The sequence below is a fragment of the Scyliorhinus torazame genome, chromosome 14 (assembly GCF_047496885.1).
Source record: "Scyliorhinus torazame isolate Kashiwa2021f chromosome 14, sScyTor2.1, whole genome shotgun sequence".
In the NCBI taxonomy this organism is placed as follows: domain Eukaryota; kingdom Metazoa; phylum Chordata; class Chondrichthyes; order Carcharhiniformes; family Scyliorhinidae; genus Scyliorhinus; species Scyliorhinus torazame.
The window spans coordinates 44018310-44045958 of NC_092720.1; the positions used below are offsets into that span (position 1 = coordinate 44018310).

Below are 27649 nucleotides of genomic sequence, written 5' to 3' on the forward strand. Positions count from 1 at the left end.
CACCGTGCGGCCACCTGCAGATAACAGGGCCGTGTTCACCAATTGGAAGGGGACCTATTCGATGAACATACAGGTGGTCTGCGACCACCGCATGATGATCCTGCAAGTCTGCGCCCGTTACCCAGGCAGTGTACACGACTCATACGTGTTGTCGCGGTCATCCATCCCCAGCATGTACGAGGGACGCCTTCCCCGGCTGAGGCGCTGGTTGCTGGGCGACAGGGGCTACCCATTGCGATCGTGGCTGATGACGCCTATACGGAGGCCACGCAATGAGGCGGAGAACCGCTACAATGATGCCCATGTTGCGACAAGGGGAGTGATAGAGAGGTGCTTTGGAGTGCTGAAGATGCGTTTCAGGTGCCTGGACCTCTCTGGGGGCGCCCTCCAGTATCGGTCAGATAGGGTCGGCCGCATCATTGTGGTGTGCTGCGTCCTGCACAAAATAGCCCAGCAGAGGGGCGATGTGCCGCAGGCAGAGGAGGGCGGAGTGGAAGAGCAGCAGGAAGAGGCGCAGTCCTCCCCAGATGAGGGGGATGGGGGGTAATGGTCAGGGCAGATGGGGTAGACACAGGCGGGTGGCTGTCCACCGTTACCGGCTGGCCCAGCGGGCACGGGACAGACTGATAGCCGCCCGCTTCACTGACTAGATGGGCGTGGGAATCGGGTAGTATGGCCACAGACCGCACACCATGGCAACAGCCGACCACCCACACCCCCCACCCATCCACCCACCCAGCACCCTCACCCCCCCTCCCAACCCCACCCACCCCACCCGCATGCACACCCCCCCCCCCATGCCGATCCACCTGCGGCACAACGGGTGCGGGGTGGACGCGTGTCACACAGTTGCGGGTGGACGCGTGTCTATTGCAGGCCATGGAGGATGATGACAACCCGCCCTGCGGTGAGCTCCTGGCTCCACATCGTTGGACTATGTCTGACCCATGGCCACAGTACCACCATCCACCCAGACCATCCCTGCATGCGGCTGTGACACTGCAGCGCACGGTCCCGTCCTCTGCCCGGGGGGATGTTGATGGCGGCCCAGGGGAACGGGGCAGACTCACCTGGGGCTGAGGTAAGACCACCCCCTCACACACACACTTGCGCTCAACGTACATGCACCCCCGCACGCTTTGGACAGAGCACAAAGGCAGCTTCTGTAGGTGTAACATTGACTTTAATAACCAAACGAGTTCATGCACGTGCCCTAGCCCCTAAAACTCATCTGTGCCCTGCACCCGTGCCAACTTACTCAGTGCCTAATTGTTTGGCCTTACGGGCCCTTTGACTACGTCTACGTGGTTCCCCAGACGGTGCAGCAGAACTGGAGGTGGACTCCTGTGATTCCTGCCCTCTGACACTGGATCCCTTTGGCGGCCGTTTCCTGGGGCGTCCTGGCCTAGATGGGCCAGGCTGCGGCCCGGGCGACTGGGATGGCGAGCTGCCAGCCTGTCCTGCCCGTTGCCCACCCGATGCACCTGGGACGGAAGGGGGGGGGGGGGGGGGGAGTCCGAGGTGTCGCGGTGTTCCGGGATCTCCCCTACAGGGGGAGCCGGGACGGACCATACCACCTCCTCCTCCCGCGGGGTGCCCGATGGCCCCAGGCCTCTACATGGGTGGGGGATGCGAACGGACTGGCCATCCGACGCCCCCCCGACATCTGGCGCTGCCAGTTCTGGAGGCCCGTGCTGGTATCGACAGGGGTCTGCAGGTTTGCAGCCATGGAGCACAGGGGGTTGGCAAACCCTGTCTGTGACAGTGTGATGCCGGCTCGCACATGGCCACTGGCGCCGATGCCCTCAGCGATGGCCTGCAGAGACTGGGCCATGGCCTGCTGAGACTGGGCTATGGTGTTGACCGCCTCTGCCATCTGGCGCTGGCACTGGCTCATGGCCTCCTGTGAGAGGGCAGCCATGTCCTGGGCCACAGACGCCGCCTGCACGGAAAGCCCCAGGCCTCGCAAACCGTTCCCCATGTCTGACACCGTCGCACCCATTGCCTCCACCGCGGACGCCACCCGTGCGGTGTCGGCCTGGGTGGCACGCATGACCGGCACCACTTCCAGCTCCTGGACGCGGGTGGACTCCTCCACCTGCGACTGCAGCCGCCGCAAGCCGGCCGTCACCCTCTTCGCTCGTCTCCGGGTCGGTGGTTGCATCGGATCTATGTGTGGGTGTGGAAACTCCAGGAACCCGGAATCCATCTGGGCGGCAGATGTTCGCTTGGGCTGGGCTGCCCTCCGACCGCCCGGCCCCTCTGCTGCTCCTACCTCCACCTGCTGTACCGGGACGGCTGTGTTGTGCGCACCAGTGAGTGTACCAGACGCCTCATCACTAAAGTGCCCAACCGAGGTGAGTGTTTCTGCGATGGTGGAGGGTGTTGGTGACAGCAGTGGCGTTGTGTCGTGCTCTTCGTCCCACTCTGAGTCCATGGCACTTTGGGGTGGGGGTTCGTCTCCACCCATCCACTCTGAGTCACTGACCGGTATTTCGTCTTCCTGGGTAGTGGTGTCCCGGGTAGGGGTGTCCTGGGCAGTGCTGTCCTGGGTAGTGGTGTCCTGGCTCGGATGTGACGGGGGCCTGTGGCTGCCCCCCTCGTCGCTGGGTGGTCGCTCCCGCACGTGACGGGGGTGTCGTCTCCCTGTTGCTCCAGGTCTCTCCGTCTCCCGTGGTGTGCGAGGGCATCCTGCGGGCGTCGCATGCTGGAGGGTCCGGGTCTCTCTGTCTCCCGAGGCCTCCGAGGGGCATCCTGCGGGCGTCGCATGCTGGAGGGTCCGGGTCTCTCTGTCTCCCATGGCCTCCGAGGGGCATCCTGCGGGCGTCGCATGCTGGAGGGTCCGGGTCTCTCTGTCTCCCGTGGCCTCCGAGTGGCATCCTGTGGGTGGTCTGCATCTGCGGGGATGGGTGCCTGGACGTTTGGTCCTGCGATACACAATGAAGCATGCATGGTTAGACACGCAGGCAGTTATCAGGTGATATGGGGAGGGGGATATAGGGGAGGGGGGGATATGGGGGAGGGGGGGGATATGGGGGAGGGGGGATATGGGGGAGGGGGTATATGGGGGAGGGGGGATATGGGGGAGGGGAGGATATGGGGGAGGGGAGGATATGGGGGGAGGGGGGATATGGGTAGGGGGGATATGGGGGAGGGGGATGTGGGGAGGGGAATATGGGGGATGGGGAGGGGGAGATATGGGGGAGGGGGAGATATGGGGAGGGGGAGATATGGGGGAGGGGGAGATATGGGGGAGGGGGAGATATGGGGGAGGGGGAGATATGGGGGAGGGGGAGATATGGGGGAGGGGGAGATGGGGGATATGGGGGAGGGGGATATGGGGAGGGGGGGATATGGGGGTGGGGGGATATGGGGGAGGGGGGATATGGGGGAGGGGGGATATGGGGGAAGGGGGATATGGGGGGAGGGGGGTATGGGGATATGGGGGAGGGGGGATATGGGGGATGGGGGATATGGGGAGGGGGGATATCGGGGAGGGGGGATATGGGGATGGGGGATATGGGGGAGGGGGGATATGGGGGGAGGGGGGATATGGGGGAAGGGGGATATGGGGGGAGGGGGGTATGGGGATATGGGGGAGGGGGGATATGGGGGATGGGGGAGGGGGGATATGGGGAGGGGGGATATCGGGGAGGGGGGATATGGGGATGGGGGATATGGGGATGGGGGATATGGGGGAGGGGGATATGGGGGAGGGGGATATGGGGAAGGGGGGATATGGGGGAGGGGGGATATGGGGGAGGGGGGATATGGGGGAGGGGGGGGAAATGGGGGGGATATGGGGAGGGGGGATATGGGGGAGGGGGGATATGGGGAGGGGGATATGGGGGAGGGGGGATATGGGGGAGGGGGGATATGGGGGAGGGGGGGATATGGGGAGGGGGGATATGGGGGAGGGGGGATATGGGGGAGGGGGGATATGGGGGAGGGGGGATATGGGGGAGGGGGATATGGGGGAGGGGGGATATGGGGGAGGGGGGATATGGGGGAGGGGGGATATGGGGGAGGGGGGGATATGGGGGAGGGGGGATATGGGGGAGGGGGGATATGGGGAGGGGGGATATGGGGGAGGGGGGATATGGGGGAGTGGGGGATATGGGGAGGGGGGATATGGGGGAGGGGGGATATGGGGGAGGGGGCAATTTAGCGTGGCCAATCCACCTACCCTGCACATCTTTGGGTTGTGGGGGCGAAACCCACGCAGACACGGGTAGAATGTGCAAACTCCGCACGGAGAGTGACCCAGAGCCGGGATCGAACCTGGGACCTCGGTGCCGTGAGGCAGCTGTGCTAACCACTGTGCCAACTTTCTGCCTGCCATCCACGATAATAACAATGAACGGACATGATTCTCCCTTTTGGGGACTAAGTCCCCATGCCTGCCAGAAAGCGGGCGAGAATCACTCTGGACTTTTTCCTCGAAAGTCCGGAGTGATTCTCCGTTTTCCAGGGGGCTAGCGGTGCCCGGGCATGCGTCCCGCAGCTCTGGCCAGACCGCGCAGCCGTGCGTAGGCGCCGCCGACATGACGGAGCCACACAGCGGGTCCGCGCGGAGTAAGGTAGGTCCCCCACAGATCACAATGGCCTGCCGATCAGCGGCCCTCGATCGCGGGCCTGGCCACCGGTGAGGCCCCCACAGTCAGATCTCCCCCGCCGCCCCACCAGCACCATCACCGTGGCCGTGGGTCCGAGCTCCCGCCGGGTGGTACCAGATGTACACCATGCCAGCGGGAGTTCGGCCGGTAGACCGCAGAGAATCGCCGCGGGGGCCTGTTCCAATTGCCCCCGATAGGCGCCGCATCGAGCGCGTGCGACTAGCGGGTCCATGAATAATCGCAGAAGGGCCGTCGCACCGGAGTGAACGGCTATTCTCCACCCCCGCGCCGAGCGCGATTCCAGCGTGCAGGGTCAGAGAATCCCGCCCCAGAAGAGGAGACGGACGATAAAATCAGTCATTTGAAAATGGAGTTGAGATTTATGGTGAGACTTGTTGAGAGATTATAGGTAGTGAACTGTGTATTCTGCTTTTGAACTTCAGAGTTTGCTAGACAGATCAATGATGGTATTTGGATTCCAACGTTCCTTTGACCAGGATAGAGGAGTAAAAGTGAGGCGAGGAAAAAAAATACATGGGCAGGAAGATTGTGGAGGAGACTAGAATGGGAGATAAGACATGGAGAAGGAATATATACATAGCGCAAGTGTGGGAGAAAAGTGGCCAGGATTGTAATTGAAAGGAAATTAGAGGTCGAAATAGAGATTTGGGATATCATGGAAGATGGAGAAAGAAGAGTAGACTTACCATCAGTGTTAGCAAAAACTGTTGTGTGTTTAACAAATGCTACATCTCCTACTTCTGCAAGACACCTATTGATTTCAAAGAAAATAAGTTACTTTCATGTAATTTCTACAACATACAAAAATTATGCTGGCACAGTAGTGCGATGTGCTGAGTGATAATGTGCAGCCTACAAAGTTTCTAAACATTAATTTTCCCCTGTAACCCGATATGCAATGAGTTCCCAATTCTTGAGTTCTGTGCTTGAAAATTCAGTGCAGTAAATCCAATTATTTCATTCTCCTTCTCATTTTGTGCCTTTTCCAACTCCGTCAATATTTATAAGCAATGTAAAGCATCTTATGCGGGTGGTACACTGTACAATTGGATTATATGGTCAGCAACAAAACAACACTACTCGCTGCTGACCTTGAAGAAAGCTCTCGAAAAAATCCAATGATCTTTGTGTCATGGACATCCTGTTTCCTGATAATGGTGTGAGTCAAGTCATGGGAATTTCCAGGGGTGCAGCAAAATTGATGTCAGAAAACAAGACATACAGCCAATCATACTGAAGTAGTCTCACAGACAGCAAACCAGTAAGTTAGAAACATCTAATTTAAAATCTCAGATAGTGAATTAATTGGATTAAGATGGAAACTAAAATATTATCAACATACTTCAACCAAATATATAAACACATGGCATCATAATAGAGAAATTTGACATTCCATTATTACAAAATTTCAGGCCTTGTGAGGGTGTTTGGCAATAATTCTGAATTTTGTATGTTCCTGTACAATGCTCCTGGGAAACGCTTTGGGGTATTTTATTATTTATATAGCACATTTAAAGTAGAAGTTGGGGTGATTCTCCGGGACCTTTAGCCTTAGCCGGGATTCCCACTGGCCCTTTGAATGGGTCGCGAGGTCCAAAAGTGGATTCTCGCCAGGGGTCAAACATATCGAGTGTCTCCCGGCTTCTCGGACCCCCCCCCCCCCCCCCCCCCCCACCCAGCGAGATCAGGTTCTCACCCAGAAACGGTGATAATCTGATCAGAACACATTAGCCTCCATTTCAATCTCATTAGCAAGACTGAAGTGGAATGCAGTGGCCTCCACAAATCACTGCTGGTCACTAAAAGCAGGGACCGGGCGCCATGGACAATGAGGGGGAGCAAAAGGGTGTGTACCCTCTCTACACTTACCTCCAGGGTGCTGACAAGGGTTCTTCAGGGGAGGTGCGGTTTGGGCTGGAGGGGTTCAGGTCAGGAGTCTTTCCCAGGCCAGGAATCAAGTCTTCCCACTGTCACCTTGAAAACCTTTAAACTCTCTTTCAACATGTAAATTTCAATGATCTGTCAAATGAGGGTAAAAGTCTTCCCTTTATAACCTTCAAGCAGGTCAAGTTCAAAGACATATCAGATGAATGTAAAATCTTCCCATTAATGTGTTAAAACCGTTGAAGTACTTTTTTCACGGTCAATTTCATTCAGCTTTAACTTTTTCAAGTCTCTGGGCTTGCTGAGAATCCAACAAGTTTTGAACTGGATAGTTTACATTCAATTTCATGGTCCATTACCTTTTATAAGGTAATGGACTATACAGGTTCAGGCTATTTCAAAGGAGGGTATAGCTTTGTTTTTATAGCTCTTCACCATCCATTACCTTTTACAAGCCTCTTGATTGACAGATCCAGGCTATTACAAAGGACAAATTAGCAGTGTTTGCATGTATTTTTAGCTCTTCCCTGTCCATTAACTCTGAAGTGCAGGTTGCTTCTGACCACAACTTTTTTCTGTTGTGGTTTCCTCAGTTCTGAAGTGCTTCCTGGAAAGACCAGTTGCTCTGTCTGAGTGCTGCACCCTGGCAGTGTCAGGTTGATGGTGCCGGGGTAGTGCCATGTTGGTACAGTCAAGGTGTGGGACCTGAGGGGGAGCCGTTGGCGAACCCATAATGGGATGATACTTACTTTGGGGGGGGGGGGGGGGGGGCAGTGCCAGCAATTGGGGTGGGTGGGGCCTTGCCAGTGGTTGGAGGGGGAAGGAGGTGGGGGCCTATCCAGAGATTTGGAGAAGGTGGGGGCCTTGCCAACGATTTGGAAGGGGTGGTGCTGTAGTGGTCTTCTGAAATCGGGGGCGCATCATCCATGCTGCAACTCACCCTAGCTCCAAAACATGTCTAAGTGTGGGTGGATTGCGATCTGGATCACGCCTATCCACCCGGTGAGAATCGCACCTCATTTCCTGCCGGAGACCGCACATAGCAATTTCTGGGGAGAATTCCGCCCGTTGTTGCTGATGTGACAACTCATTCAACAAGATGTAACTTCTTCAAGGGTTTTTACAGTGAGAATAAATGAAAGTTGTTTTTATAAATTTAGAGGACCCAATTATTATTTTTTTCCCCAATTAAGGGGCAATTTAGCGTGGCCAATCCACCTACATCTTTGGGTTGTGGGGGTGAGATCCATGCAGACAGAGGGAGAATGTGCAAACTCCAGACGGACAGTGACCCGGGGCCAGGATCGAACTCGGTGCCGTGGGGCAGCAGTGCTAACCACTGAGCCATCCTAAACGAAAGATTTTTTAAAAAAATATTTTTATTCTCCTCCTTTTTCACATTTTCTCCCGCATTTACACCCATCAACAATAAACAATAATCAGCAAGATATGTCAATCCCCATAATAACAATGATCCCATCCGCCCACCAACCCCCAAATATCAGCCCGCATGTTTACATAAACAAATGACAAAAAGGAATCAGGGATTACCCAGAGTCACCCTGAATCTACACAGCCCCCCTCCCTCCCCGCCCCCCCCCCCCAAATAATGTTTGATGTTATCCAGTTCTTGAAAGTGCATAATAAATAGTGCCCATGACTTGTAGAAACCCTCCGAGCTTCCTCTCAGTTCGAACTTAACCTTCTCAAGGGTCAAGTATTCCAACAGGTCCCCCCGCCACGCCAGGGCACTGGGTGGAGAGGCTGCTCTCCATCCCAGTAGGATCCGCCTTCGGGCGATCAACGAGGCGAAGGCTATGATATCTGCCTCCGCTCCCGTTTCCAACCCTGGCTCGTCCGGCACCCCGAATATGGCCTCCTGGGGACCCGGGTCCAGTTTCACACGCACCACCTTGGAAATTACCCTAAACACCTCCTTCCAGTACTCCCCTAGCTTTGGACAGGACCAAAACATATGAACGTGATTGGCGCCCCCCCCCTCCTCCCCGCAACGCTCACACACATCCTCTACTCCTTCAAAAAATTGGCTCATCCTCACCCTCGTGAGGTGCGCTCTATATACCACCTTCAGCTGTATCAACCCCAACCTCGCACATGAGGTGGAGGCATTCACTCTCCGGAGCACCTCACACCAGACCCCCTCCTCTATAACCTCTCCCAGCTCTTCCTCCCACTTTGCTTTGATCCCTTCCAGTGGTGCCTTATCCTCTTCCAGAATAGCTCCGTACACCGCTGACACTGCCCCCTTCTCCAGTCCCCTTGCCGTCAACACCTCCTCCAGCAATGTGGAGGCCGGTTCCTCTGGGAAGCTCTGTATCTCCTTCCTGGCAAAATCCCGAACCTGCATGTACCTAAACACTTCTCCCTGCTCTAGCCCATACTTCGCTTCCAGCTCCCTCAATCCTGCAAACCGACCCCAAAGAAACAAATCCTTTAGCGTCTTAATCCCCTTCTCTTCCCATTTCTGAAAACTTCCATCCCACCTCCCTGGCTCAAATCTATGGTTCACCCGAATCGGCATTTCCCTTGACCCTAAACCCAACCCGAAGTGTTGGTGAAACTGCTTCCAAATTTTCAATGAAGCTATTATTACCGGACTCCCTGAATATTTCCCCGGAGCTATCGGGAGCGGCGCTGTTGCTAGTGCCTTCAGCCCCGACCCCCTGCACAAACTCTCCTCCATTCTGACCCACTGAGAATTAACCCCTCTGACCCAGCTCCGCACCTTCTCCACATTCGCCGCCCAGTAGTAGTACAACAGGTTTGGAAGACCCAAACCCCCTGCCTGCCTTCCCCTCTGTAGCAGCACCTTTCTCACTCTGGCCACCTTCCCTTCCCATATGAACGAGGTAACCCTTCCCTCAATCTCCCTGAAAAAAGACTTTGGCAGGAAAATCGGTAGGCAATGAAAAATAAACAGGAATCGCGGCAACACATTCATTTTAACCGCCTGTACCCGACCTGCCAGTGACAGAGGAAGGCTGTCCCACCTTGCCAGATCGGCTTTCATTCTCCCCACCAAACTAGTGATGTTGTACCTGCGAAGCCTCCCCCACTCCCGGGCAACCTGCACCCCCAGGTACTTAAAAGAGTCCCTGCTCTACGGAATGGCAGCCCCCCCCTCCCCTGCCCCCACCCCCGGCCGAGACACCACAAAATACTCACTCTTGTCCAGGTTCAGCTTGTAGCGAGAAAGACCCAAATATCCGCAGTAGCTCCAATATTCCTCCTATCGACGCACTCGGCTCCGACACATACAGCAGCAAGTCGTCGGCATATAAGGACACCCTATGCTCTATCCCCCCCACCCCCCACACTATTCCTTTCCATGCTCCCGTCATTTCACCACTTGCTTTGGAATTACAGCCTGGTAGACATCAACAGCTTATTTCTTGGAGAAGGATAGGATCACTGACAGCAGTTTCTGCTGATCTAGGCAGTTTCTGCTGATCTAGGCAGTTTCTGCTGATCTAGGGTTATAAGTGGACAAATCATTAAAAGTAGCATCGCAGTCAGCAAAGCACTGACACTTATTTCTAGAGACAGAATTCAAAAGTAGTGACATTATGTTAAACTTGTATAGGGCCCGGATCAGGTTATACATCGGGTACCAAGTACAGTTCTGCTCTCCATACAAAAAGGGCATAGAAACGTTCGGGAAAATACAAAAAAAAGATTTACCAGACATATTACAGCAATTGGGGAAAAAATTGCACAGGTTAGAGCTTTTTTCCTTTAGAAAGGTGAAGACATAGAAGAGACCCGTTATAAGTCTTTGAACCAATGAGGTAGATGTGGAGAAAACCTTTCCACTTGTGACAGAATCGAAAACCAAGGGCGATAAATACGAGATAAACCAAGGGCGATAAATACGAGATAGTTACAAATAAATCCAATATTGAAATGAGAAATTTATTTGCTCAAAGAGTAGTTAGAATGGGGAGCTTGCTACTACAAAATGGTTGAGGTTAACAATTTACATGCCAGAAAACTTGGATGTGCCACAAGAGGAAAGGGATATGCAGCAAGGCGAAGGTAGGTAGGTGGAATAGGGAGAGGCGCATGTGGATTACAAACACCAGTACGGACCCTCTGAAGCTGCGTGGCCTGTTCCTATGTGACGTATTCTTTGGATCTAATTCTGGATTTCAGTATTATTCTAAACACATGCAAACACCTGAAGTTGCTATAAGTTTCATGGAATAATGAAGGTGATAGCAGATAGTTTCAGTCATTATCACCCAAAGTCCACACCAATATGTCACTTACTGGATACATGCGTTATCTGTAAATTAATGCAGGAATTACTATATAATTCTGTACACAGAATCTCCCCTTTCAATTATTTTACTGCGAACAATGTCTGCCTAACGCCCCTCCCCCCATCCAGTTAATCATTAAGCCATGTTTTAAAGCATGTGCACCTTTAGTTAAACTGTGACTGCTAAGATTTTACTGTTTTATTGTTTAAACAGTATTTTATAGTCATGGATGCTGACTGAGTTTTGTCTTATGCAGTATAAGGTAGTTGTCTTGTACAGCCACAAGCCTTTTTTAGTTACCACCGTTGGTCCTGACCTGTGATCAATTTGCCTTCATTAGCTTCAGATAAATTTCCACCTCACTGTTTTACATGGGTCTGCCAGTTCTGTCTAAGCTGTCACATTCACCATCTAGATAAACTCATCAAACTTCATGCAGAGAGACCAGCAAAATATTGAACCAAATTTTACATGGAGAACAGGGCCGAAATTCTCCAGAAACGGCGCGATGTCCGCCGACTGGCGCCCAAAACGGCGCAAATCAGTCGGGCATCGCGCCGCCCCAAAGGTGCGGAATGCTCTGCATCTTTGGGGACCGAGCCCCAACCTTAAGGGGCTAGGTCGGCGCCGGACGAATTTCCGCCCCGCCAGCTGGCGGAAAAAGCCTTTGGTGCCCAGTCAGCTGGTGCGGAAATGACATCTCCGGGCGGCGTATGCGCGGGAGCGTTAGTGGCCGCTGACGGCATTCCCACACATGCGCATTGGAGGGAGTCTCTTCTGCCTCCGCCATGGTGGAGATCGTGGCGAAGGCGGAAGGAAAAGAGTGCCCCCATGGCACAGGCCCGCCCGCGGATCGGTGGGCCCCGATCGCGGGCCAGGCCACCGTGGGGGCACCCCCCGGGGCCAGATCGCCCCGCGCCCCCCCAGGACCCCGGAGCCCGCCCGCGCCACTGTGTCCCGCCGGTAAGGTAGGTGGTTTAATCTACGCCGGCGGGACAGACATTTTAGCGGCGGGACTTCGGCCCATTCAGGCCGGAGAATCGCGCGGGGGGGCCCGCCAACCTGCGCGGCGCTATTCCCGCCCCCGCCGAATATCCGGTGCCGGAGACTTCGGCAACTGGTGGGGGCGGGATTCACGCCAGCCCCCGGCGATTCTCCGACCCGGCGGGGGGTCGGAGAATCTCGCCCCAGATATCAAAAGCGTGCTCTTCAATTTCTTTGTAACTGTTACTTCTCCTGAACGGTAAGGGTCACAGAAGAAATAGTGATCTGTTTTTTTTTTAAAAAAGAGTTGTTTCCCATATTCCCTCTTTCCCAATATTGATGCGGTGGTTGATGAAGCAGTGTAAATGACAATTATTAATTGGATATTTTTTTTTGTTTTATTAAAAATACAAGCACCGAATTTTTTTTCCAATTAAGAGGCAATTTAGTGTGGCAAATCCACCTTACCTGCACATCTTTGGGTTGTGTGGGTGAAACCCACGCAGACACGGGGAGATTGTGCAAACTCCAGACAGACAGTGACTAGGGGCCGGATCGAGGCGTTTGGACAGGGTAAATAGCAAGCTGCTGTTCCCTATGGTTGGGTCAATCACAAGGGGCATAGTTTTAGCGTGAGGGTTGGGAGATTCCAAGGGGATTTGAGAAAAAAAAAATTCAGAGGGTAATGAAAATCTGGAATGCACAGCCAGGGAAGGTAGTGGAGGCTGGAAACGTCACAACCTTTAAAGAGAACTTGGATGTAACACCATCACATTCCAGGTTGAGACAAAGTGCTGGTAAATGGGATTAGCGTGAGATTAAGGGTAGTTGTTGCCGGTGCAGACTCGATGGGCCTTTTCTGTGCTGTACGACTCTATGACAAACCTTGCCCTGATCTAAAGCTCCACTGAAGTAAGGTGTACAGATCTTGGTGAGGGATAAATGATAATTGCAAGGTTATTGGTCCTCTGTAATAACAAGGTTCAAATGTTGCAATGATTTCAACAAAACCTAACTAGGGAGGGAGCTAGGAAATGTTAACCCTTTAGATCGCTTTTAGACTCTTCTGCGCCTTTAGTTTGTAATTCCCACCCTTATTTTTGTAATTATTCTCCCCATTTCTGCGGTTAGAAAGGGAGTTTGAAGATTGTCTTGAAGGGCCTTGCCAGTGATGCACCAAATTAGCATGGGTAGATCCTTGGCGACATAAGCTGTAATGATGTGGAAATGCACAGGGAAGTCATAGACAGAAATGGAACCAGAGAAGAGCAGCCCTACTCAGATGGTGTCGAGGCGTTGGACGAGGATGGTGTGGTCAATCAACAAAGGTTACAGACAGGACGAGGAGGGACACTTGTGGTGCATGAGAGGTTACACAGGTTGCCATAAGGTTACCTTCCAGTTTTTCTCCCAACAGCGCGACAAAAAAGCCTAAGATTGAATTTCTACTTGCCACTGGGCGTAAATGGAACGAAAATCAGGTGGTTTCAAAACCAGGTGACTCATCCAGAAAAATGGATGAATTACCCCTTAGATTCTGAAATTGGAAGTGGAATAATGCCACTCGATACATATCCTACCACCCTGCAACTCTCAAGAATTCATATGCCAATGGATCCCAGAATATGACTTTTGCTCCTTCAGTTTACAGTGCCACTGTAAACAGTTGACTGTGACATCTTGTAAAAAGATTCAGACCCAGCTATTATTCAAGTTACCTTATTCTATCAGATTACCTGAATGCCCCTGAATAGCCACTGTATCGTTCTTCTGCACTGAAGGCACACTTTGACTTCCCTGTGTCATCTCCAATGCACAATTCACAAAGGCTCGATGGGTAACCTGGCTGGTCAGCACCTGGCACACAGCTCGCAGAAAAAAACTCACTGACTGCTGTAAAAGGGAGACAATGGAATTGTCAACCATCTCCATATTTGTTACGGTAACTCATGTTACTCTGCATATGAACTTAAAAGATCGCTTGCACAGACTAGAATGCATGTTGGGACTACTGTCATTTTGATTGGCTCTGCAGAGCTTGCATGAATTTGGGCACAAATTAGGTGGTGGTGGTGGTAAGACTGAGCTGGGTGTCATCGGCATACATATGGAAACTGATGCCATGTTTTAGGATGATGTCACCAAAGTGGCAAGGGTAGATCCTTGGGGACATAAGCTGCAATGATGTGGAAATGCATAGAGGCCATTTCAGGCGAGTCTTTAGCCATGGTTAGATAGACAGAAATGGAACCAGATGAAAGCAGCCCTACTCAGATGGATGATGGTGTAGAGGATGAGGATGGTGTGGTAAATCATGTCAAAGGTTGCATACTGGTTTAGCACAGGGCTAAGTCGCTGGCTTTGAAAGAAGACCAAGGCAGGCCAGCAGCACGGTTCAATTCCCGTACCAGCCTCCCTGAACAGGCGCCGGAATGTGGCGACTAGGGGCTTTTCACAGTAACTTCATTTGAAGCCTACTTGTGATAATGAGCGATTTTCATTTCATTTCATACAGGTTGCGGAGGGATAATTTATCATGGTCATAGTCACATAGGTTATAACTTATGCCTCCAGTAAGGTTCATTTTGTGCTGTGGTGGGCGAAACCTGATTAGAGATGTGCAAACATGGAGTTCTGGCAATGGTGGCCAGATTTGGGAGGCAACAACATATTCACTGACATCGGAGAGGAAAAGCAGGTTGGAAATGGGGCAATAATTTGCAAGGACAAAAAGTTCAAGCTTCTAGTGCATGAAAATCCATTCTATAGTACAATGACCAAAATCAGATTTGCTACTTCAGGTGTAGTATTGTTCACCTGGAATGTATGCTCTTTACTTGAAAGGGAAGGATTTGCAGAGCTTTGAGGTAAGGACAGGTGAACAGGAATAAATAGAAATCTTTATTAAAGAGCGAACACTGACACAATGAGCCAAGTTGTCACCTGTGGTTGTGTCATTTTTTGATTCTATGATCCCCACTGGATATGGTGGTTAGCCTTCAATACTGATGCTGCATATTGTACCGTTACATTATTGGTTTCAACAGCCCCATTTTATGTGTTATCCAATGCGACCTACAGTCATATTGTTTATATTCCTATTTACTTCCATCCCTCAATGTCATTCTCTTGAATTAATGCATTTTAAATGATACTTGCTACTGGTTACGCCCTTCGACATCCATATCTTTTATAATAGATATGCTTGTTCCCTCTTAAAGTAAAAAGTTGCCATAGTCCCAGATGACCATTGGCTGCTTTCCCCTGTGAGGGGGGGAGCTGAGTGGTGGTGATTTAACCGGAGGATCACCACACCTCAGGCGAGGGGCAAGATTGAGAAGGAGGGGCCTTCATGAATAACCTCAGCCGGTACGGGAATTGAACCTGCGGTGTTGACATCACCCTGCATCATGAACCAGCTTTCCTCGGCCAGTGTTCGCACCAGTGCCTTGAGCTCGGGGTACTTCCAATTAAATAGGGGGACAAGGCAGGGATCTCCAGTGTCCCCCCCCACTCCCCTCTGAACCCTCAGCTATTGCTTTGAGGGCTTTGGGTAAGTGGAAGGGGATAAATAGGGAAGAGGTGGACCATAGGGTGTCCCTATATGCTGACGCTCTGCTGCTTTAAATGACGGACCCGTTCCCCACTATGGGTGAAATAATGGAGATACTGAGGAGCTTTAGTTCTTTTTCGGGACACAAGTTGAATTTAGAAAAGAGAGCGTACGTTCTGGTTAACCCCCCCTCAGGGAGGTGAGCCAACTTGGGGGTGCTGCTTTTTCACCTGGCCAGCTCTAGCTTCAGGTATCTGGGTGCTCAGGTGGCCCACGATTGGGCCCTGCTCCATAAATTGAACTATAAATTGGGAGGTTGGAGGCCTTGGTGGGGGCCACCATGCTAGCTGGGCTAGTTAATGGGAGTGCCATGGGGATTGTCAGGGGTAGACACAGGGGAGGGGGAAGGGGCTGATGGTTTGTTTGGGAGAGATGGGGGTGACTGGAGCCACGGTTGGTGTGTGGGAAGGGGCTTGAGAGATTCAGGGATTTGTTTGCTGAGGGATGGTTTGCCAGCTTGAGAAAACTTTGGGCACAGCTTGACTTTTGGGGCCGAACTCGTTCAGGTACCTCCAGATAATTAATTTTGTACGAGGGGCCTTCCCGACATTTCCCCTGGCACTGCCATCGTCTCTGATGGAGAGGATCTTTTCACCAGCAGAGTTGGAGGAGGGTAGCACATCCGGCATTTATGGGAGGATTCTACCAGAGGATTCAGACCTGGTCGATGAGGTGAACGCAAAGTGGAGAGGGAGTTGTGTTCAATAGTGGGTGATGAGGTGTGGAGTGAGGCCCTATGTAGGGTAAACTTTATGTGCACAGCTTGGTCTGATCCAGCTTAAGATGATGCATAGGGCGCACCTGACCAAAGTTAACATGAACAGCTTCTTTCTGGAGGTAGAGGACAGGTAGCAAGTGGTGTTCTTGGAGGCTGACTAACCACACCTACATGTTCTGGTCTTGTCCCAAATCGTTAGGGCTTCTTCTTTAGCACCATGTCAGCGGTTCTGAATATTGATCTGGAGCCATGTCCATTGGTGGCCATTTTCGGGGTGTCAGTGTGGCCAGGCTGCAAATGGGGGTGAAGGCAAATGCCCTCACCTTCGCCTCATTGATTGCCTGGAAGAGAGGTCTACTGGGGTGGAGAACTCCTACTATGCCCAGCTCCAGGGTATAGTTGGATGACCTAATGGAATTCTTGTACCTGGAAAAAGTGAAGTACATCGTCAGGGGGTCGGGTGAAGGGTTCTACTGGTGATGGCAGCCATTCATTGCCTACTTTAAGGAATTAGTCACCATCACTTGCTTGGGGGGGGGGGCGGGTTGAATTTGTATGTCTTTTTTCTTTGTTCTGGGGAGAGATGTTTGATTATAACATTTATTGTAAATGGAAATCTTTAATAAAAATGAAAATATATTTTTTTTTAATGAACCAACTGTCCAGCCAGCTGAGGTAAACCAGCAATTACATTAATTGCAAAAAAGAAATCTTCCTCACCTTTACCAACATTACATTTTTTGAACTTGATGTCCCCTTTCTCAATCAAGGTACCAATGGGGATGTTCCAGCCCGCTGTCCTGGCCAACCCAGTGTGACAGGACCTCTTTCCTTTCAGTTGATTGATGGTGAAGGAGTTATGACTCGACTTTTTTACTACTGCCACAGCATAATATGATGCTCCATCATGATCACCTAGAACGGGAAATACAAATAAAGACATTAATGAATGGCATTGGGAATGAAATTCAACTTTGCAATGCGTACAAAACAAAGTAATGGGTCAGCCAACTTTGGCAGGAACCTCAATGGAAAGGGAAATCAGTCAGGATGTGCAAAGGACTGTCGATTCACTACCACCTCTTTTGTCTATCCGTTAAATTAAATTTAACCCCCATTGTAACTGGTAAGACATCAAAGTGCATTGGTTGAATGAGACACAGATAGTGGCCAGGGACAGATTTGTTCCCACCAGGACCTTTATAATTCAAAATTCAATCCACCCTCATCTTATTTAACTTTATTCAATATTTATTTAAGTAAAACATGTAAGAGAACCAACATTTCACTATTGGTTGCCCGATCCAGCATCACTAGCTTCCTACCCAGTTAGCACAGTTGTTTCACAGCTTCAGGGTCCCAGGTTCGATTCCCGGCTTGTGTCACTGTCTGTGCGGAGTCTGCACATTCTCCTCGTGTGTGCGTGGGTTTCCTCTGGGTGCTCCGGTTTCCTCCCACAGTGCAAAGATGTGCAGGCTAGGTGGATTGGCCATGCTATATTGCCCTTAGTATCCAAAAGGGTTAGGTGGGGTTACTGGGTTATAGGGTGGGGGGGTGGGCTTAAGTGGGGTGCTCTTTCAAAGGACAGGTGCAGACCCGATGGGCCGAATGGCCTTCCTCTGCACTGTAAATTCAACCATTTCTACCCCATGGCCACACTGTCTATCCTACTGAGAATTGCCATGTACATCAAATCACGGCATTGTCAAAAACCCACAATTGTCAGGGAATCCTCAAATAACTGTTTCTTAAATTCAGAACGAGATGGTCTTGTACTGAACTCTAATCAACGAGCTTGGGTAACTCGCATCTATATTAAAATCACTTGAAAGAAAATTGAAGCTGCAAAGTAATGAAGGAAATCCTCTTGCTGAAAAGCCAACTGGATCTGGCAATGCACAGGGATACATGCTTAGTTTCAAGCAGATCTTGCTTTTCCAAACTAGTGCTATCTGTTTAACATTGTACAGTACTAGCATAGCACCACTGAAATACAGCAGGTGTTGCAGGTAAATGTGAACACTTTTACAATGGAAGAGTTCACAGAAGAGCCTCAAATAGGAGTTTTCCATTTATTTTGAAATGGAAGGTTGCAGCTCCTGCAGAGATGTTAATATACACCTGTGACATTTGAAAACATGACTACTTTTGGCGAACAGGTCTGTCCACCTGATGTCCAAACTGGAATTTTTGGCCTATATGGAAATACCTATTCTTTGGAATAAAATATTTTTCTAATTGCACTCAGCTGACTATTATGTCTGATTGAGAAAAAAACTGACAAGCCCAATGCCAAAAGATTGCATGGAAGAGCAAATGGTTGTCTACTTTGAAAGCAGTGGCAGGATCAGTCAGAGTCAGCATGGATTTATGAAGGGAAAATCATGCTTGACAAATCTGTTGGAATTCTTTGAAGAGGTAACCAGTACAGGCGACAAGGGGGAGCCAGTTGATGTAGTATATTTGGGCTTTCAGAAAGCGTTTAACAAAGTCCCGCGTAAGAGATTATTGTGCAATTGGGGGAAATGTTGGATGGAAAACTGGTTGGCAGAGAGGAAACAAAGAGTAGGGATTAATGGGTTATTTTCAAATTGGCAGTCAGTAACCAGTGGGGTACCACAGGGATCGGTGCTGGGACCCAGCTATTCACAATATATATTAATGATTTGGATGAAGGAACAAAATGTAACATCTCAAAGTTTTCAGATGATACCAAATTAGGTGGGAGGGTGAATTGTGAAGAGGATGCAGGAATCCTACAGCAAGATCTGGACAGGTTGGGTGAGTGGGCAAACCAGTGGCAGATGCAGTATAATTTGGATAAGTGTGAGGTTATTCATTTTGGAAGCAAAAACAGGAAGGCAACTTACTACCTGAATGGTTGTAAATTGGGAGAGGGGAGTGTGCAGCGGGACCTGGGTGTCCTTGTGCACCATTCGCTGAAGGTAAGCTTATAGGTGCAGCAGAGGGTAAAGAAGGCTAAAGGTATGTTGGCCTTCATTGCAAGAGGTTTCGAGTACAGAAGCAGGGATGTGTTGTTGCAATTGTACAGGGCCTTGGTGAGGCCACACTTGGAGTATTGTGTGCAGTTTTGATCTCCTTCTCTGAGGAAGGATGTTCTTGCTCTTGAGGGAGTGCAGCGAAGGTTTACCAGACTGATTCCAGGGATGGCATGATTGTCATTTGAAGAGAGAGTGACTAGGTTGGGATTGTTCTTGCTGGAGTTCAGAAGAATGAGGGGGATCTCATAGAGACTTATAAAATTCTAACAAGACTAGACAGGGTAGATGCAGGGAAGATGTTACCAATGATGGGTGTGTCCAGAATCAGAGGTCACAGCCTGAGGATTCAGGGTAAACCATTTCGGACAGAGATAAGGAGACATTTCTTCACACAAAGAGTTGTGAGCCTGTGGAATTCATTACCACAGGAAGTAGTTGATGCTAAAACTTTGAATATATTCAAGAGGCGGCTGGATATAGCACTTGGGGAGAATGGGATCAAAGGCAATGAGGAGAAAGCAGGTTAGGCTATTGAGTTGGATGATCAGCCATGATTGTGATGAATGGCGGAGCAGGCTCGAAGGGCCACAAGGCTCCACCTGCTCCTATTTTCTACGTATCTATGTACATGGAACGCCATCTTCTCCTTTACCGCATCTTTCTTTCCCCATTGACTCCAATTCAATTTTCCAAACCAGAAGCAACCAGTCTTCCAATCTCAAAGGCAATTTGTTGTTCAAACAAAGACCTCCACGCCTGCCAATGCCATGCTATGTAGCCTTGAACTGAACAATCTTTAATACTGGCGAAAATATTCAACAAAACAGCTCACAATTTATGGTCCTTTGACGATATGGTCAGCAACATGTCTTAGTGTTTGAACAGGTTGAACAGGTTGTTCTCAGTAAGAGTACAATCAATTAGGTAATTGGGTTTTATCTACACATCAGTTTAGCCTAAGTCAATAATTACACTGCCGTGGAGATAAAGACTGGCCTGTGGACCGCTAGCAATTTATAAAATCAGTATCTTGACAAAGCCTTGAAGCAAATCCTTCCAGAGGACAAAGGGGATAGTTAATGAGAACAAGAAAATAAATTCATGGATTTTTAAAAAATATATAAATTTAGAGTAGCCAATTCACTTTTACCAATTAAGGGGCAATTTAGGGTGGTCAATTGAGGGCAACACGGTAGTATTGTGGATAGCACAATTGCTTCACAGCTCCAGGGTCCCAGGTTCGATACCAGCTTGGGTCACTGTCTGTGCGGAGTCTGCACATCCTCCCCGTGTGTGCGTGGGTTTCCTCCGGGTGCTCCGGTTTCCTCCCACAGTCCAAAGATGTGCAGGTTAGGTGGATTGGCCATGATAAATTGCCCTTAGTGTCCAAAATTGCCCTTAGTGTTGGGTGGGGTTAGTGGATTATGGGGATAGGGTGGAGGAGTTGACCTTGGGTATGGTGCTCTTTCCAAGAGCCGGTGCAGACTCCATGGGCCGAATGGCCTCCTTCTGCACTGTAAATTCTATGATAATCTATGAATCCACCTACCCTGCACATCTTTGGGTTGTGGGGGCGAAACCCACGCAAACACGGGGAGAATGTGCAAACTCCACACAGACAGTGACCCAGAGCCGGGATCGAACTTGGGACCTTGGCGCCGTGAGACAGCACTGCTACCTACTGCGCCACCATGCTGCCTCTAAATTCATGGATTATTAATGGACAAAGTTCAAATGAATAACCTTTTGACTCGCTTCTCTGAAATATTTTCTTGCTTAATTCCTCAGCTTAATATTTTGTCTGAAACAGTGCCTTTTGAACAATCCCATGCTGCCGAACCAATCCCACTGGATATCTGTGTGATACTAATTATGCAAACAAATTCAGTTTTTTAATCAGTAAGAGACCTTGAAATTCTAATCACTCTTGTACAAAATGCTTTCTCAGTTTGTTGCTGAACTGCTAATTCTATGATTCTAGGGATTATGTGATTCGATGAATACCTGAAGGAATGATTGAAAATCAATCTATTAATTATCTGCATCAATTTAGATCCAGCAAGGGGTCCCTCATTGCACGTTTCAAAACTAACCTACGCTAAATGTATCTGATGGAGGTAGAGTGTCTTAGCTTGCCAGGAGGACTCAATGACCTCTTCTGGCCGTTATTGTTTCAAGGTTGCAAGGCAGTTCCAGAGGTAGAAGTGCAACTCCCGCATCGTTTAAGTGCAGTTTCTCACTGGAAGTATGAGTTCAGAATTACCCTTTATTTTCTTACCAGTATAGCTTTCAGCTGCAGCAGGCACCAGTTCATACAGCTTTCCAGCTGTGTAAACCTGTCCGGCATCCAATGTAACTGCATCAATGTCCTTATTCTGAAAGAAGCAAATAAATTAATCAGCACTGCAATTAATGAAAGCTTTATCAAGGAGGTTAACATAAATATAAATCTCATTACATACTTAAGGAGAACATAGAACATTACAGCGCAGTACAGGCCCTTCGGCCCTCGATGTTGCGCCGACCTGTGAAACCACTCTAAAGCCCATCTACACTATTCCCTTATCGTCCATATGTCTACCCAATGATCATTTGAATGCCCTTAGTGTTGGCGAGTCCACTACTGTTGCAGGCAGGGCATTCCACGCCCTTACTACTCTCTGAGTAAAGAACCTACCTCTGACATCTGTCTTATATCTATCTCCCCTCAATTTAAAGCTATGACCCCTCGTGCTAGACATCACCATCCGAGGAAAAAGGCTCTCACTGTCTATCCTATCCAATCCTCTGATCATCTTGTATGCCTCAATTAAGTCACCTCTTAACCTTCTTCTCTCTAACGAAAACAGCCTCAAGTACCTTAGCCTTTCCTCATAAGATCTTCCCTCCATACCAGGCAACATTCTGGTAAATCTCCTCTGCACCCTTTCCAATGCTTCCACATCCTTCCTATAATGCGGCGACCAGAATTGCACGCAATACTCCAAATGCGGCCATACCGGAGCTTTGTACAGCTGCAACATGACCTCATGGCTCCGAAACACAATCCCTCTACCAATAAAAGCTAACACACCGTACGTCTTCTTAACAACCCTCTCAACCTGGGTGGCAACTTTCAGGGATCTACGTACATAGACACCGAGATCTCTCTGCTCATCCACGCTGCCAAGAATCTTACCATTAGCCCAGTACTTTGTCTTCCTGTTATTCCTTCCAAAATGAATCACCTCACACTTTTCTGCATTAAACTCCATTTGCCACCTCTCTGCCCAGTGCTGCAGCTTATCTATGTCTCTCTGTAACTTGTAACATCCTTCCGCACTGTGATATGATAAGAGAAGTTACTTCCAAAATGAAGACTAGCCCACATTGTTAGGAGTACCAGGAAGGAGAAAAATGCAGGTGTATTCTGCTATATATCATTCAAAATCTTTTGCGTGAGTCACTGCCTAAAGAGCTGCCTTTGGTAGGCCTAGATGTGGGTAACCTGTCACTCGGTTGATGGGTTCATCAGTGAACGAATGTCATACCATACTTGGTCCAAGATACTCTTCATTTGCCTATCATTGAGTTTCTTTTACACTCATGAAGCTCCAGCATTGGGATCAATGGCTAAGGATGCAAGCTGTGTTGATCAGTTTCACTCAGCAATTGACTTATTGGGCAGGATTCTCCGAAATGGAGTGTTTGCGCCGTCGTGAATGCCATCGAAGTTCACGACGGCGCGAAACGGCCCCTGTCCCGACCGATTCAGGGCCCGATAATGGGCTAGGAGCGGCGCCGTGTCATTTCCACGCCCCAGGCCTTGGCGCCGCGTAAAGGCGGTGCCGCATACATGACGAGGCCGGCACCGCATAACTGGTGTCACCCGCGCATGCGTGGTTGCCGTCCTCTCCGAGTCCGCCCCGCAAGAAGATGTCAGGCGGATCTTGCGGGGCTGCGGAAGAAAGGAGGTCCTCCTTCAGAGAGGACGGCCCAACGATCGGTGGGCACCGATCGCGGGCCACATCCCATTTGAGGACCCCCCCCCCGGTGCAGGATCCCCCCTCCCTACCCCGCAGGCCGCCCCCCCCCCAGCGTTCCCGCGCTGTTCCCGCCGGCAGCGACCAGGTGTGGACGGCGCCAGGGGGAACCCGCCGTTTTGAGCTGGCCGCTCGGCCCATCCGGGCCTGAGAATAGCAGGGGTGCCGGAGAATCGCCATTTTGGGTGTCTCCGGCGATTCTCCGGCCTGCGCCGCGCGGAACTCGATGGGGCCTTCCCGCCACTTGGGAGAATCGCGGGAGGGCGTTGGACCGGCGTCACGGGAAAATCTGGCGACCCAGGCGATTCTCCCAACCGGCGCGGGAGCGGAGAATCGCGCCCATTGTTTTTGAACCAAGCAGCTCTTTAAAACACCAAAAGTCTGGTAATCATTAGTCCTATAACTAACATTTTAAACTGCATTGGCAAAATTTTGACGTGTTCTCCATTTTTCCTCTTGCCAGTTACTTAATATGGAAAACGTTTTGAGGGTGTTTATACCTACACAGAATCTTATTGATGAAATACCACAGATCTGAAACACTGAGCTGGATTTAATGGCCACAGTACTGGCCACCATTAAACATTGACATAGAAACTAGGAGCAGGAGTAGGCCACTTGGCCCTTCGAGCCTGGTCTGCCATTCAATATGATCATGGCTGATCCTTGATCTCAATGCCATATTCCCACTTTCTCCCCATACTCCTTGATGCCATTAAAATCTAAAAATTCTCTCTCTCTTTCTTAAATACATTCAGTGGCTTGGTCTCCACAGCCTTCTGTGGTAAAGAATTCCACAGGTTCATTAAGTGAAGAAATGTTTGAGTGAAGAAATATTTCCTCATCGCAGTCTTAAGTTGTCTCCCCCATATCCTCAGACTGTGTCCCTTGGTTCTAGGTTCCCCAACCAGTGAAAACATCCTTCCTGTATCTAGTCTGTTCAGCCTGGTTACAATCATATACGTTTCAATCAGTATACGTTTCAATCACATCTCATCCCATCCTTCTAAACTCTAGGAGAGTTTTCTAGATTCTCCTAGTCTGGGCTTAAAGTAAAAAAAAGTGTGAAGCATAACATTATTTAACCATTTATAATAAAAACAGAGAATGCTAGATAAACGTTTATCCAGCATTTGGTGTTTTATGGGGCTGCACGGCGGCGCACTGTTGCCTCACGGTGCCGAAGTTCCAGGTTCGATCCCGGCCCCGGGTCACTATCCGTGTGAAGTTTGCAGATTCTCTCCGTGCCTGCATGGATCTCATCCCCACAACCCAAAACGATGTGCAGGGTAGGTAATTTGGTCACGCTAAATTGACCCTTAATTGGGAAAAAAAAGCATTGCGTACACTTAATTAAAAAAAAAAAATTGTGTTTTTATTTTTATTTTCAATATCTACAGGAACACGAAACATAATTATCCACCCACCTTGAACTTTTACAGTTAGTGGCATTGTACAGATGTGGATCCCCCTACCTTGATCTTTTTCATGCAGTCACTGGGATTGTCACCTGACACACACTGAATTGACGGTGTCAGGTTTTTGTTATTGAAAGCTTCCGCCATATCTCCACATTTCAGCAATTCACCTCTGGACTGTGTGCACCAGCGCAGAACGTTGGGCATTCCTGTAGTAAGCAAAGCAGCACAAACTTACTGCTTCTCTGGTACAATCACAATATCACAATTGTCTTTTTACATAACAAATGTAACATACTTCCATTTTACGGCTTTCGAATTAGCTTCAATTCAAGCATGGCGCTGGCAAATGCATATCTCTGCACCATAAACTATCACATCGTTGCCCAAGCTCACCAAAAGAAAATGTCAAGGAGGGACTTAAAAACTGCTTCACAAGCCCGGCGCAGGATATTGCTAATGTGGAAAGAAGCCAAGCCCCCGGGGGTGGAGACCTGGATAAATGACATGGTGGGGTTTATAAAGCTAGAGCGGATTAAGTTCGTTCTAAGGGGGTCGGCTCAAGGGTTCACCAGGCGGTGGCAACCGTTCGTCGAATACCTCGCAGAAAGATAGACGGAATGGGAAAAAGAAGGCAGCAGCAGCAGCCCAGGATCGGGGGGGGGGGGGGGGGGGGGGGGGGGGGGAACCAGAAGGACTCTCAGGGTTGTTAATATATACTGTATAGTATGTATAGGTCGTTGCTACAGATAATTATATATTGGACTGTTAAATTATATTTTTGGAGAGTGTTACTTGTGACAAGGCAGTTGCCAATTAGGGCTAGTTTTCATTTTTGTTATTTATTATTTATTCATTTTTTGTTTATAAAATAGGTCATTGTTATTTGTGTTGTTATAATATTGTGTAAAGGATGCACAATGTACTGTGTTGGTTGACCAAAAATTTTCAATAAAATATTTAATTAAAAAAAAACTGCTTCACATGAAAGAAGGGAAAACCATTGCCTAAATCCTAGGAAATTGGCACTCAATGGGCATTCGTGGCTTGCCTATGCATCTCCTGTCTATCTAACGCATCCCTACAGTTAAACCCCACCTGCAGCCAGAGACTTCAATTCTCATGTATAAAGGGCAGCACGATGGCACAGTGGATAGCACTGGGACTACGGCGCTGAGGACCTGGGTTCGAATCCCGGCCCTGGGTCACTGTCCATGTGGAGTTTGCGCATTCTCCCAGTATCTGCATGGGTTTCACCCCCACAACCCAAAGATGTGCAGGTTAGGTGGATTGCCCATGCTAAATTGCCCCTTAATTAGAAAAAAAAAATTATAGTAGTTGGGCACTCTAAATTTAAAAAAAATTAAAATTTCTCATGTATAAAAGGAGGAAATGCAGTTGTACAGTTTTAAACTTTAAGTTGAGATCCAGGGGAAATCCGCAAGTCCTCGGAAAATGTGCCTCTCTGTTCTGCAGTATTCCTTTGTATCGACTGAGGGAGTACCACATGCTTGCAATTAAGAGCACTCAGCCAATATCCTGATTATTAAAACAAACTCAAAAATATATATACAACTATAACACAGCCAACGTGTCCAAGACCAGAGCATTCAACACTTTATTTAAAAATCTGCTGGACATGTTTTGCTGTGACCATGGTGGGCCTGGGACCTAAGAATTTGTAATGAAGGGATGGTTAATGGTAATGGCTTACTCAAAGGTTGGAGGGGGGGTGATCAAAGCTGGCCCCCATTAGTGTGAACCACTTGTTCGAGCCAGCGCAGTTGGATGCTACGTTTAGGGGGTGGAAGGGGAAAGGGCTGGAGAGAGTGAGTGATTTATTCCTGGACGAGCGATTTGCCAGCCTGGAAAATTGATGGGAGAATCTGGGGCTCGGACCCGTTTAGGTACTTCCAGGTACGAAATTTTATTAGGCGGTGTGGTGATATGCATCACTGTAAATACACAAGGGGTTAATGTAAATACACTATGACTAAGTAAACACTAGAGGGAGCACCAAAGACGTCATGACATGCAGACATATAGCTAATGAACACATAGAATAGGGCACGACCAATGGGCAGTCAAGACACCCAGAGGTGACACTACCATAAGGGGGCATTACACAACCCATATATAAGGACAGGGCACACATGCTCTGTCTCTTTCCACAGGCGACACTTAGAGAGTAGCATAGGGGCAGATCAGAAGCATCACTCCCACCACGTGGCTTAGAGCAGACTGGTTAGTTAGACTGAGTTATTATAGCAAGATTAACTGGAGAGTCGAACTCAGAGAGAACTGTGCAAATGGTTCAATAAATCACACTGAACTTACTTCAAAGTCTGGAGTACCTTTTGGTCAAAGCTGCATTGAGTTGCAGCCTGTGTTATCCCAGAGTACATAACACAACAGGCAGATGTTTAGAGGAAGTGAGGGACCTTGGAGTGAATGTCCACAGATCCCTGAAAGTAGCAAGACAGGTTGATAAGGTAGTTAAGTGGTTAAGCGAGGTATAGAATATAAGAGCAGGAAGGTAATGCTAGAAATATATAAAATATTAGGCTGCAACTTGTTACAGGCGTGCAATTCTGGTCACCTCATTACAGAAAGGATGTAATTGCACCAGAGAGGGCACAGAGTATATTTAGAAGATTGTTGCCAGGACTGGAAAATTGCAGCTAAGAGGAAAGCTTGGATCGGTTAAGATTGTTCTCCTTGGGTCAGAGGAAGCTGAGGAGAGATCTGATTGAGATGGACAAAATTGTGAGGGACCTGGACAAAGTGGATGGGAAGAGCCTATTTACTTTAGCAGAGAGGTCAGTGACTAGGGGCATAAATTTAAAATGGTTGGGAGAAATATTGGAGGGGAGATGAGGAAAAATGTTTTCACCCAGAGGGTGTCTGGAACTCGCTGCCTGAAAGGGTACAAGCGGCAGACACCTTCAACTCATTTAAAACGTGTCTGGGTATGTGCCTCGAGGGGACCATGACTTCCGGATCATGGACCAAATGCTGGAAAGTGGGATTAGGCTGGGTGGTTCATTTTTCTGCTGGTGCAGAGACAAGGGGCCAAGTGGTCGGTTGT

The 27649-nt window shown here is 49.3% G+C and overlaps 1 protein-coding gene across 1 annotated transcript in view; it reads right to left on the bottom strand.

The window, feature by feature from the left end:
* meltf (melanotransferrin) overlaps positions 1-27649 on the bottom strand; it is an 85938-nt gene that overhangs the window by 12384 nt on the left and 45905 nt on the right. The window contains exons 9-13 of the mRNA XM_072474054.1: positions 24619-24770; positions 21400-21496; positions 16840-17034; positions 13525-13681; positions 5324-5388 (exon numbers count right to left, since the gene is read on the bottom strand). Coding sequence (XP_072330155.1) covers positions 5324-5388; positions 13525-13681; positions 16840-17034; positions 21400-21496; positions 24619-24770 — 666 coding nt within the window. The remainder of the gene's footprint in view (positions 1-5323; positions 5389-13524; positions 13682-16839; positions 17035-21399; positions 21497-24618; positions 24771-27649) is intronic.